Source organism: Adiantum capillus-veneris, chromosome 28, assembly GCF_014529385.1.
Source record: "Adiantum capillus-veneris isolate H3 chromosome 28, ASM1452938v2, whole genome shotgun sequence".
Taxonomy (NCBI): Eukaryota; Viridiplantae; Streptophyta; class Polypodiopsida; order Polypodiales; family Pteridaceae; genus Adiantum; species Adiantum capillus-veneris.
In genome coordinates this window covers 43,164,260-43,176,781 of record NC_140958.1, presented here as the reverse complement: position 1 = coordinate 43,176,781, position 12,522 = coordinate 43,164,260, and the positions used below count along the sequence as shown (strand labels likewise).

The window sequence follows — 12,522 nt, the reverse complement described above, 5'->3', positions numbered from 1 at the left end:
TCTCCCTTCTCTCACCTTTGCAAAGTATTTTATTTTTCAGATTTCTAAGTGCTCGTGTACGCTCCCGTTTTGTGACAGTGGTATCAGAGCTCGGACTCCTCTCTTTCTCTGCAAAGAAGGACGATTCCGGGAAGAACGGGAAGAACCATGTCGAGCCAAGGGAGAAGCGTTGAAGAGGAGCTTCAACAAGTGCAAGCTCAGCTTGCGGATTTGCAACAAATCTTACTATTGCCAGATGTCCAAAAGCTCTTGGGCGGAATGAAGAAAACGAATGGAACTGATGCAGCCAGGCATCCAGACCACACTGTTGGTGTGAGACCACAGGAGGAAAGAGAAGAAGAACGTGCCGAGATGCACAAAGGATCTTCGGATCGGAATGAACGGCCTACTCCAAGGAAAGGCCGGGAAAAAGCGCTCTCTTTGCTAGACGAGAGCAAGGACATCTCTATCTCATCTCCATCCTACTCTCCTGATTATACTTCTACTTCTCGATCATCTCGTCAGAAGAAGGAAGCCGCTACTACTACTACCCTACATCAACCTAAAGATAAGCCTCGATTCAAGAAGCATGGTCGCAAGTCTCAACATCGCATGCGAGTCTTCAAATCGGGCGACAAGGACATCAAGTTCGAAACCTACAACGGACGGAGAGACATCTCCAAAGCACTGTCCTTCATCATACAGTTTGAAGTCGCCTTTACCAATGGGCACTTCACAAAAAGATCCAAATTACGCCATGTGGGGATGCACCTCAAGGAAATGGCAAGTAATTGGTGGTTAGCCAAGATTCTGGAAGGTTCTCAGGCCAGAACTTGGGAGAGCTTCAAATCTGAATTTTATGAACAATTTCTTCCACCTGACTTCGAGCAGGACATACGGAAGGAATGGGACTGGCTTGCCCAGAAGGAACATGAAAGAGTAACGACTTATGTGGACAAGTATTGGTCGGTTGGTCGGTTCTGTTGAAGGTAACTCCCTTCATGAAGATTGCCGACGAGGAAAAGAAACGAAAGTTCGAAGCGGGTCTTCAACCGCAGCTTCGAAAGAGTATGAAAGTGTATCCGCATGATACTCTTCAGAGGATGATGGAGTCAGCAATCATTGTTGAGGATTTGCACTCAATTGGGACACCCAGAAAAATGGAGCATAGCACTTACCATGCAAGACAAAGAGGGGTCTACCATGACCAAGAGGGCCAAGGAAGAAAACGTCCTCCATCTAGGGACTATGATCATTCTAAGAAGCCAGAGGGCAATGGCAAGCGAACCAAGTATCTTTCTCCTACTCAACTTCAAACTTTCAGAGAGGAAGGAAGATGCTTCTACTGTGGCGAGAAAGGACATATGAAACCGGATTGCCCGCTAAAGCAGCAACGGCAAGAGCAAGCCTCTACAAGGCAAGAGAAAGCAAGGAAGGAACCCGCACCACCAAGATCGAACTCAATTCCATATGTTCAAGGAAACACAGAAACGGAGAAAGGGAAGCGTCAACTTCTGAAGGGCTGGGGGTCTTTGAACAACCAACGAGTATTGATTCTTTATGATCCAGGATCCACGGGTAACTTCATCTCCCCGGATACTACGGAACGTTTGTGCCTTACACCGGCTCAGCTTGGCACACCGGTTACATCCGAATCGGCATTCAAGGGGTTGACAACCAATGCAACTCCCGTGCAAGGACAGCTCAATCTTCGGATTGGCGAGTACAAGGACCGCGAATCATTTTTGATGGCACCCATCGAGGGATGTGATATCATCTTGGGTATGCCATGGCACTTCCACATGACACCTATTCCCGATTATGTGGAAAAGACCCTCACTTTTGATCATGGGGGTAAGAAAATAAAGATTCATGCTGATGTAGGAGATTGGCAGTTCCCAATTGTAAGCCATATCTCCATTAAGAAAGAAATGAAGAAGTGTGTTTCTGCTTTCTTGATTTTTGCACGTGAGAAGGATAAAACTAGTGGGGATTCACTCTCTAGTCTGGACATTAAACGTTTTCAATTTATTGAAAAGTACAAAGATTGTTTCACGGAAACACTCCCTAATGAACTACCTCCGGTACGTCCGGAAGATCACCGCATAGATCTCATACCGGGTAGCTCGCCTCCCAATCAACTCCCTTATCGGGTGAGTCTTGCTCAGCAAGAGGAAATTTTGAAGCAAGTCAACGAGCTTCTAGAGAAAGGGTTAGTACGGCCAAGTGCTTCACCCTATTGCTCTCCAGTTCTACTGGTGCAGAAGAAAGATGGAACGTTTCGAATGTGCATAGACTATAGGTCTTTAAACAAGATCACGGTCAAGAATCGCTTTCCGATCCCTCGGATTGATGATATACTTGATAAGTTACAGGGTGCAAGTGTCTTTAGTCGCATAGACTTAAAGAGTGGGTATCATCAGATACGGATCGCCCCTGAGGATGTCCATAAGACTGCTTTCCGCACAACCTTTGGACTATATGAATTTTTGGTAATGCCTTTCGGCTTGACCACTGCTCCTGCGACGTTCAATCGCATGGACCGCATTTTCAGCCCGTATCGAGCTTTTACGGGAGTATTCTTTGACGACATACTCATCTTCTCTAAGTCAGAAGAGGAACATCGGAAGCACTTGGACTTAGTGTTTCAAGAATTGTGAAAGCATGAGTTGCATGTGAATGCAAAGAAGAGCGAGTTATTTCTCTCAGAGATACACTATCTCGGCCATATAGTCTCTCACAATCAAGTGAGTATGGATCCTGCCAAGATCCGAGTGGTAGAAGATTGGCCTATTCCCACTACGGTACATGATGTACGTAGTTTCCTTGGATTATGTTCGTATTATTGAAGGTTTGTCCGAGGATTTGCTCATGTAGCAGGACCACTTCATGATTTGACAAAGAAGAAGATTCCTTTTAGATGGGGATCGAGACAACAAGGAGCTTTTGATCGGCTCAAGTACTTGCTAAGCCATGGACCTATTTTGATAGTGCCTGACTTAAGAAAACCATTTGAGGTTCACTGCGATGCTTCAGGCGATTGCATCGGATTTTGTGATCAAGACTGATCACCAGAGTTTGCGGTATTTTCTTACGCAAAGGAAACTATCTGAGAAGCAGATGAGATGGGCAAACTTTTTGTCTATGTTTCACTTCCAGATCCTTCACACGGCTGGGAGTAAGAATGTGGTCGCGGACGCATTGTCTAGGCGGCCAAGGGTGAACGCTATCACTTCGGTGTACCAAGAATTAGAAGCACTACCGGATTTGTATCCGAATGATCCAAACTTCTCCACCGTTTGGGGAAAGCTACATCGTGGAGAGAATGAGTTTCCCTATTCCATTCGGGACGGTTATCTCTACCACCATCAGGCCATATGTGTGGCGGAACCATTAAGAAAGAAGATCATGGATGAAGCACACGCTTCGCCTTATGCAGGTCATCGGGGTATTCTCCCTACGACCTTAGCAATGGAAAGATATTTCTTTTGGCCTATCCTTAAAGCAGACATTGATAAGTATGTCAAGGAATGCTTGGTTTGCCAATAAGTGAAGTATGATCGGCATAAGACGCCTGGGTTGCTACAACCTTTGCCTATGCCTAATGAACCTTGGGAAAGTATTGCCATGGACTTCATCATGGACCTCCCTAGAACTCAGACTGGAAATGCCGCGATCTGGACCATTGTGGACAGGTTTAGCAAGCAAGCACACTTTATACAAGTCAAGAAAACGATCAAAGCAGATCATATGGCTTGGGTCTTCCTGGCACAGATCTTTAAGCATCATGGAATGCCTAAGTCTATTGTGAGTGATCGAGATCCTCGAATGACAAGAAATTTTTGGCGTGCCTTGATGGATATTCTTGGTACGAAGTTGAATTTTTCATCTGCCTACCATCCTCAAACAGACGGGCAAAGTGAGATAGCCAATTCCACAGTATTGGATATGTTAAAATCTTATGTGTCAGACCGGCAATCTGACTGGGAGAAATATTTGCCCCTTGTCGAGTATGCGTATAACAATATCATACACTCATCGACGGGGAAAGCACCTTTTGAGATTCTCTATGGTAAGCCTTTGCTTCCACCGATCCTCTTAACCAAGGATAAGATCTTTGCAGCAGATGACTTTGTCCAGGATTTGGACACAGCCTACGGGCAAGTTAGGAGAGCTATTCTACGCTCTCAGGAAAAGCATAAGAAAGCTGCAAACAAGCACAAGAGGAATCTAGACTTAACAGTCGGACAGTTAGTCTTACTCAAGTTTGAGAAGGCAAGACTTGAGAAACAAGCGTCTCATAAGGGGAAAGTGATAAAACTTTCTACCCGTTATTATGGGCCGTTTAAGATCACTGAGCGAGTGAATGATGTCACCTTCCGATTAGAGCCACCGCCTAATTGGAGGATCCATAATGCTTTCCATGTCAGTTTAGTCCGGCCGTATGTGGGACCGCCTCCGAGCCAGCCTAGTGCTGAGGAACCTCCCGAGGTTGAGGAAACAGAAGAAATACTCCAACCGGAGCAGATAGTAAATCATCAGGAGCGGCCTCTCGAGTCCGAAAAAATAACACGGAAGTATTTGGTTAAGTTTAAGAACTATTCGAATCTAGATGCTCAGTGGATGACGCAGGAGGAATTAGCAACTTATCCCGAGATACTGGAGGTATATGTCCAAGCTCTACAATTGAGGTCAACTGTTTAGAAGCCAGAGGGATGTTGCTAATTGGACTATTCTTTTTCTTTTAATGATTAATTTCTTTTTAGGATATTTTATTGTGTACACTAAGAGCTGTTAAAAGATTGTAGCTATAGGAAGTGCCATCAAGAACGGACAACTCTGATGTGTCACTTGATGGGTGACGGTAAACATCGCGAAGGAGTTTCCGTAAGTTCCATGGAAAGGTCCGGGTTACGAGTGCCTCTGGTGCGTCACATGATGGGTGACGGGTGCATCAGTAAGGGGGCATTCCATAGGCTAAGGAGGAAATCCGAACTGAGTAAGAAAATACGCGTAAGAACGCAAGCACAAGAATAAAGATGGGTTCAATGAAGCTTTTTACGAAAAGCAGGAACATTCGCGGAAGGGCAGATACTTTCCCGCGAGGATTCTGTGTCTGCATTGCATCTGTGCCGTGTTCAACACCCGGGGACGCCTGGAATGTGTTCGTGTAGCATTATTTTCACTAACTGAGTGAGTTTTTAAAGTTTGAACAGGTTCACACTTTATTTTATAAAGTGGCCGGTCACTTTTAAGTGACCAGCCCTTTTATTAATAAAATAAAGCATCCCCACAAAGCTTACGTAAAAAACCTACGCAAACTGTAGGGAGGGGCTGAAAACAGCGAGCTCTCTCTCTCCTCTCTCTAGAAAGCGCCAGATTCAGCGATCCCTCTCTCTCCTCTCTCTAGGGGCACCAAGGTTCTGCTTTCTCGGCTCCTATTCCCGTCGGGTGCAAGGGCCTATAAAAGGGCAGCAAGCATTCAAGTTCTATACACGCCGAAAGCAGCAGAAGGAGCTAGCGCTCGGATTCTGGAGCAAGTGTTGGCGACAGAAATTGCAAGTGTTCATGTGACGACTGAGTACGGAGGTCGTCTTTCCGAGCAAGGAGCAACAGGTATAATTTGTCGTTTACACATCGCGAGTATTGCTTTGTGTGGTTGTTTTGCAGGAATCCTCCCTCACGGGAAGTACGACCTTTGCGTCTAAGTCCCTTACGGGAAAGTACGGCTTCGCGCCTGAGTCCCTTACGGGAAAGTACGGCTTCGCGCCTAAGTCCCTTACGGGAAAGAACGGCCTTGTGCCCAAGCCCTTTTACGGGAAAGAACGACCTTCGGGTCTAAGATTACAGAACGGAGGGGTTTCCTCGGGTTCTCATGCTTGTATAAGAATTCTCCCTGAATAAAGAATACTCTTGACGGGGGGGGGGACCAGCCCATCTTTTGGTCCCCAATATTGTGTCGATCTTCTCCCTTCTCTCACCTTTGCAAAGTATTTTATTTTTCAGATTTCTAAGTGCTCGTGTACGCTCCCGTTTTGTGACACCTGCAAGACACCTCAGCAAGAGGGGGGCACCCATTTGAGGCTGGGGCTGAATTTTGCTCATAGAAGTGAGCTACATTGTGTGTGTGAGTAGTGGGTGCAGGTCTACAGCTTTAATGGAAAGCTTGCCTTCTCCTCTGTCTCATGTAGCGCGATGACTTGCTCTCGTGCATCTCTTTCTCCCCTTTGGCACATATGGTAATGCCCCACTAGTTGGGCTACTCAGATGAATATGTACAGTTCTTGGGGTTTATGCGCGTTTGCCAAGGCAAGAGCCTTCTGAACAGGAACCGGATTACCTAATTGCTAATCCCCCATAGGTACGCACAGTTCCATCGCGAAAGATTGCGAGTTTGGAGAGTTTTCTCACGTGAAAACTCGTCCAATTCACAGGGGAACTGTCCCATTGCCTGATGGAGCCCTTGGGACACGCGTAAGCGTATTCGCTCCGCTAAAAACGATCCGAAACAAGAAATTACAGCCTGCTGTGTCTTTCGGCAGGTTTAGGGTGTCGCACCTAAACTGCAAGGGAACACCAGGGGAGCCTTGTGAGAGCCTTGGGATGCGTGTACAGGCTTTTGGGCACCTGATAGTGAAAAACAGAGAATTACAGCCAGCTGAATTTCTGCAACAGCTCATCAGAAAGCTTCCAAATAGCGAGGGAATCCACCCTAGACAGGTACTTTTGAGCTAGAGGGGTTTTTGCGCCGTTATGCTGCCGAAATCAGGTCGGAAACCTGCGTTTTCAGCCCTCGCCAAGTTTGGACAGCTTTGTGAAAGCTTGTACTGAGTGGTCGGATCGTCTACCTTAAATTGAATAAGAAATACCAAAGGGGCGCCAGTCTTTGGGGCCTACAGGGTGTCGGTCTCGTGTGCACTGTGACATTCTAGTCACTGGACGCATCTGTGTTCTCTTTCCTTCTCAGTGCTTTGTGTAAAGTTAACAGGTAAACGGACTAGTACCGCCCTGTATGTTGTACAGGCCGGTTAAAGAGGCGACTACTCTTGCACATCTCTGAGAAGAGGATCAGTGGTACTCCTCGATTTTGAGAAGACGCATTACAGAGTTGATTCGGGCTTCCTTGAGGGCACTATGCGGCGGATGGGGTTTTCAGATGCATGGATTGGGGGGGCGTCAGCTCCCTACAGACATGCGTACAATCAGGTGTTGTTAGTAGGGGGAACAGGGGAATGCTTCATGCTCACGCTCGTTTCGGCAAGGCTACCCTCTTACCCCCTTCCTATTCCGTTTCTATGCTAAGGCGATGAGCAGGTTCTTGACCTCACAGGACGTTGGTTTGCATGGACTGCACTTGCCTATTCGGGGAGAGGAGCTTCTGGACGTTGAGTTTACTAATGACTCATGCTTGTTTTTGGAGGGCCGGGAGGCAAACTTGTACGAGTGTGAGCAGTCTCTTGAGGTATTTTGTTGTGCGTCGAGAGCACTAATCAACTGGCGGAAGACAGTCGCTTTTTGGGTTGGTGGTGCTCCCACTCCCAATTGGTCGCCTCGAGAGGGGTTTAGATGGATTCCTCCAAGGACACCAGTACGTTACTTGGGCGGTCAGGTTGGTTTGGATCTGTCACCAAAGCAGCAGATTGCTCCTCTTCTCCTTCCCATCAGCACGAAACTACTACATTGGAGCTCAGCACAGCTCTCTCTTACTGGCAGGGTCGTGGTGGCCGACCAGGTGTTGTTGGCCACTATGTGGTACATTACGTCTTGCTTGTTTTCTCGAGCTCGTGCATCAGCCTAATCGTCTTGTGGTCACGACGAGACACACAATCGGCTCGGGCCAAGGTCTCCTAGCAGGTCATCACTTTACCTTGGTCGCGCAAGGAGGGTTGGGGGTCAGATAGATACCCCACATTCATGAGCTTGTTTTGGAGAGCAATGTGGGAGAATATAGGCACTCAGCTTAAATTCTCATCGTTGTTTCATCCTTAGACAGAGGGGCAATCAGAGATAGCCAACTTAGTGGCTTTGGACTTGTTGAAGTCTTATATCTTGATCCAAAGACTCCTCTGGTGGAGTTTGCTTACAACAACACTCTTCACACATCTACGTCATGGACATGTTAATGGTCAAAGGGTTGTTGTGTTATTTGATTCTGGAAGTTCTCAAGATGTCATAATTGAATCTCTTGTGAAATGTGCACATCTTCAGACCTCTCCTATCCCCAGCCTCCCGATGCAAAGGTTCTCTACAGGCATAGACGCTTCGATCTCTTAAGAATGTGATGATGTCAAATTAATCATTGAACAAACCCAATTTACTCGTCACTTTGTAGTCTCTAAACTTGCACGATGCAATATCATTTTGGGCATTAAGTGGGTTTGCGGGTTCAAGCCCATTATCGATTGGGAGAAGCTCACGTTTCTCATCAAAGATAATGTGTCGCAACTCGTCCTCATTCGAAGCGAGAGCGGTATTCCCTCTTTCCCTCTCATCTCTCACGTACAGGAAAACAAAGAGCTACGTCGAGGAGCCCAAGCAGTGGTCATCTAGCCATGCTTTCCGAGGATCATCATTCCCCTACACACCATCCCTATCGACCTATGGACATTGTCTCCGACCAATTGCATGACGCAGAACACGTAGATAAAATTTTCGCTCAACCGGATAAAGAGAAGCCAAAACCACGTGACTTTGCACTGGCCCTTGGTTGTGGGTTGGCCACCCGTACACCTGCTGGACAGGGATCTTCAGACATGTTTAGGGTTTTGCTCAACACTTTGCCCGGCCAGACCTATTCTAGTCCTTTTCCATTTTTTCCTCATTTATGGGTTTTTTTGTGCATGGTCGTTGGGGCTTCTGGTTTGCCCTAACTACTCCCTATTCTCCTCTATATAGGAAGGGGAGGATGCACTCTCCCATTCATATCTTGCCATCTTGTCTTGTACACAGCAGTTTTTGCCATCTGGAGTTATTGGGGCTTGCAAGCCTTTTCCATCTGTCTCTTGTGTGTCCATCGCCATTCTCTCTCTCTCTCTCTCTCTCTCTCTCTCTCTCTCTCTCTCTCTCTCTCTCTCTCCGTTGCTCACTCTGACAAAATCTTCATGAAAGAGATGACTCTCAAAAGAACCGATCAATCCTTGTCAACATAAGTCGTGACTTTCTCATGTTCCTTCTGGCGAGCCAGTCCCATTCCTTCCGGATGTACTTCTCAAAGTCAGGTGGAAGGAATTGTTCATAAAATTCAGCTTTGAACTGAGTCCATGTTCTAGCTTGAGTACCTTCCAAAATCTCTGCCAACCACCAGTTGCTTGCTATCTCCTTCAGATACATCCCAACATGATGCAACTTGGATTTTCAGTGAAAGTCCATTCACAAAAGCAACTTCAAATTGTCTAATAAAAGACAGTGCCTTGGAGATATCTCTCCGTCCTATGTAACTGTCAAACTTTACGAAGCCTCCTTGCTCCTTCTCCGAGATGGAGTACCCGCAAAAGCACAAACACTATAGCAAAGAATCGTAGTGTATGCACAAACTTCACATGTTGCTCCTAGTACGGAAAAGCAAACTTCACATGTTGCTCCTAGTACGGAAAAGCAACCTTTGTACTGCAACTTGTCACAGATACTTGCAGATTCGTAGCAGCAAAGCCTCCTTGTTCTAGAGTTGGCAGATCTGGCAAAAGTGGGGACGCTAGTGTTGCTTTTATAGGCTCCAGAGGCCACCAAGAATAGCCGGTGAGGTGGAGCTTTTCTCCCAACAAGAGCAAATGTAGTGGGGCGCTAGAATAGAGAGAGAGAGAGAGAGAGAGAGAGAGAGAGAGAGAGAGAGAGATCCTGTGACGTATCGGGAATATCCGTTTCCCGGTCTCTCCCACCAAACTTACGGAACGACTCCTTCGCGATGCTTACCGTCACCCATCATATGATACATCGAAGGTGTCCGTTCTTAATGGCTTTTATCAGATTTTCTAAATCTACAATCTTAACTTAACAGTTCAAGTCCACACATGTAAATATCCTAATTTCATTAGATAGAAATTACGTAAAAAATAAAAAAATAGTCCATTTAGTAATAATCTAGGTCGGGCAACTCATGTGAGGGAAACTTAAGACCTTTAGAGGAGTATATAAGTACTACCCACCCCCATTGTAATAATCGATTACAGTTGCAATTTTGAAAATTCTTGATAATCTCAACCCTTTTCTCATAGAGGAGGAAGTTGTCTTACTCAAGGTTTGAGTTTCAAGAAGTGATGAATGGAAGATGCTAGATGGGAAACTATAAAGAAGTCCTAGAGCCATTGCTATAATTGTGGAAAGCGTGGTTATTTGTCTTGGGATTGTAAATCCAAAGGCAAAGGCAAAAGCTTGTAAAAGGACAAAGGCAAAGGCAAGGTTGATGAGGACAACAATGACACTGGTTCTATCAAGGACTCAACAAAGTCTATGCCATTGTCAAAGTCGACATAGCGGAAGCGTACAAATAAAGAGAGAATGCGAGAAAGAAAGAGAGAGAGAGAGAGCGCTCGAACCAACCAGCTTGGCAAATTGCAATGGATTAGATAGATTATTGCAACGGGGGCAGGTAGTACTTCTATACTCCTCTGGAGATCCTAAGTACACCTTAAATGAATTGCTTGACCCAGACTCATGTCAAATAAGCAACTAAATACCTAATATGACAAAATAAATAAATAGGATTGCACAAGGGATTCACTTGAGATGCATAACTTTAACACCCTCTCTACAGCTCCTAGTGGACATATGTAGGAAGACTAAGTCGATGAAGAAGCTACCATGGATACCCAACAAAGGCGTTCTACTCGATACACCTCAAAAACCATTAACTTAGCACCGAAAAGAATGCCATCTTGAGTACCGGTTGCCTCATAGAGTTGAATTGTAGACACCACTATGTTCAAGAATCCCCATTCGTGAACTGGGAATACATCATGTCCAAGATTTTCAAGACAATGAACCGTGGAACACACACTTTCCGTAATCCCGCCAAGGATTGTGTGCACATCACTCATAGTGTTTTGTACACGTTACGTTGGTTCCTTGCCAAATGCAATGTGCTTTGAACTCCAACACACAAGTCCAAATCAAGTATTGGGTGCTCCACTTGCCCCTCTTTGCCGCTCACGTGCCTGTCTGTGGTTGAAGCATGTTGCGGCACCCACGAACAAACTAGAAGGCTATAACTTTTGCAAGTGTAGTTTGCGCCTCACCAGCCCTATGTGTTCAACTGTGACATCCAAAGAGGCTCTTGAGTGTCTTGAGTTGGAATAAGAAGTGTGCACCAGCAACGTAAGAGACATTGAGCTCTCAAGTCTGAACAAAAGTGCCAAGCAGTTTGGAAAAAAAAAACAAAATTCAGACTGGCTGCCAGTGCATAAGCATGACTAAACCAAGTACTGACTTAAAATAATAAATGCAGAAAAGAACCAGAATGCAGTATTATTACCCAAAAGCTCGTCCAAAAGGAGTGGAAGGAACACGTCTCTCTCGGGGCTTCCGCCTCCGAAGAGAAGAACCACCTGCTACAGAAGGCTCGCTTGTTGAGGCTTGGTTTTGTAAAGCGATTTCAGGTCCATTCTCCAAGGAGCGAAGACTTTGACTGAGACTTATGTCCGCTAGATTGTCATCTGATATCTTGTCAGTGGACTCAGAGGGCAATGATGGATGCGCTTCAACTTTCTGAGGTGGAGATGAAGAGTGAGAAGAGGACACAGGTGACGCGGAAGGAGCATCCTGGCAGGACAAAGCAGCAGCAGCACCATTCTGCAAGGTTGAATCCTGCTGCAAGTCTGGATGTCGGAGCCAAGGATCCACAGAAGAAGCATCATTAGGTTTTATAGAGTCCTCAGAAGCCCTCAAAGAAACGGGGGAGCCGCGGGAAAGGCCAGCGATGTCGGAGACTGAATTAACGGCGCGAGTGACGGCAAACGAAGCAAATCCAGGCAGATCACCTGATCGAAGGTGAGCTATGGCGTGCGAAGCGAGGGCAGCTTCGCGTGCCACCAAGGCAATGCCTGCGAGCATTCGTGCGGCATCCTGCACCCGCGAGCTCGCCATTGATGACTTTCAAAGTTCAAACGATACCCCCCTCCCGCAACCCCCCACCGCCCAAGATTTCTTAAATGTATTATTCACATTCATGCCACGTGGCAGACTATCCTGCTGCCACATGTACTCAAAAGCCCTTGTAAAGTACATGCCACGTGTTCAAACAACCAGCCAATCACAGGCGTTGATAGTCACATGCAGATGACCTGGCAAAAAATACTAATGTTGGTGTAGATCTTCTTCTCTCCTCGAGTCTCGTTTACGCTTCTTTTGGTCATTATCTCTTAGCTCATCGGTAGCTTGACGTTATTGTTTCTTATGAGGTCTATAATTTTGAACTTGTGATCTCACCAAATGATGAGGAGCATAACTTACATATGAGGGTCCTCAACAAATTGTGAGCTAATTGTGTGTTGGAAGATATGCAAGCAATAAAGGTGGTAAGACCTTCAAGATGTGAGAGATATTTCAAGT

The 12,522-nt window shown here is 46.0% G+C and overlaps 1 protein-coding gene across 1 annotated transcript in view; it reads right to left on the bottom strand.

The window, feature by feature from the left end:
• The window catches only part of ABC1 (ABC transporter 1), an 87,658-nt gene extending 75,552 nt beyond the window's left edge, over nucleotides 1–12,106 (bottom strand). The window contains exon 1 of the mRNA XM_086503842.1: nucleotides 11,447–12,106. Within this exon, the coding sequence (XP_086359968.1) occupies nucleotides 11,447–12,057 (611 nt within the window). The 5' untranslated portion in view covers nucleotides 12,058–12,106. The remainder of the gene's footprint in view (nucleotides 1–11,446) is intronic.
• Between the last annotated feature and the right edge of the window lie 416 nt (nucleotides 12,107–12,522).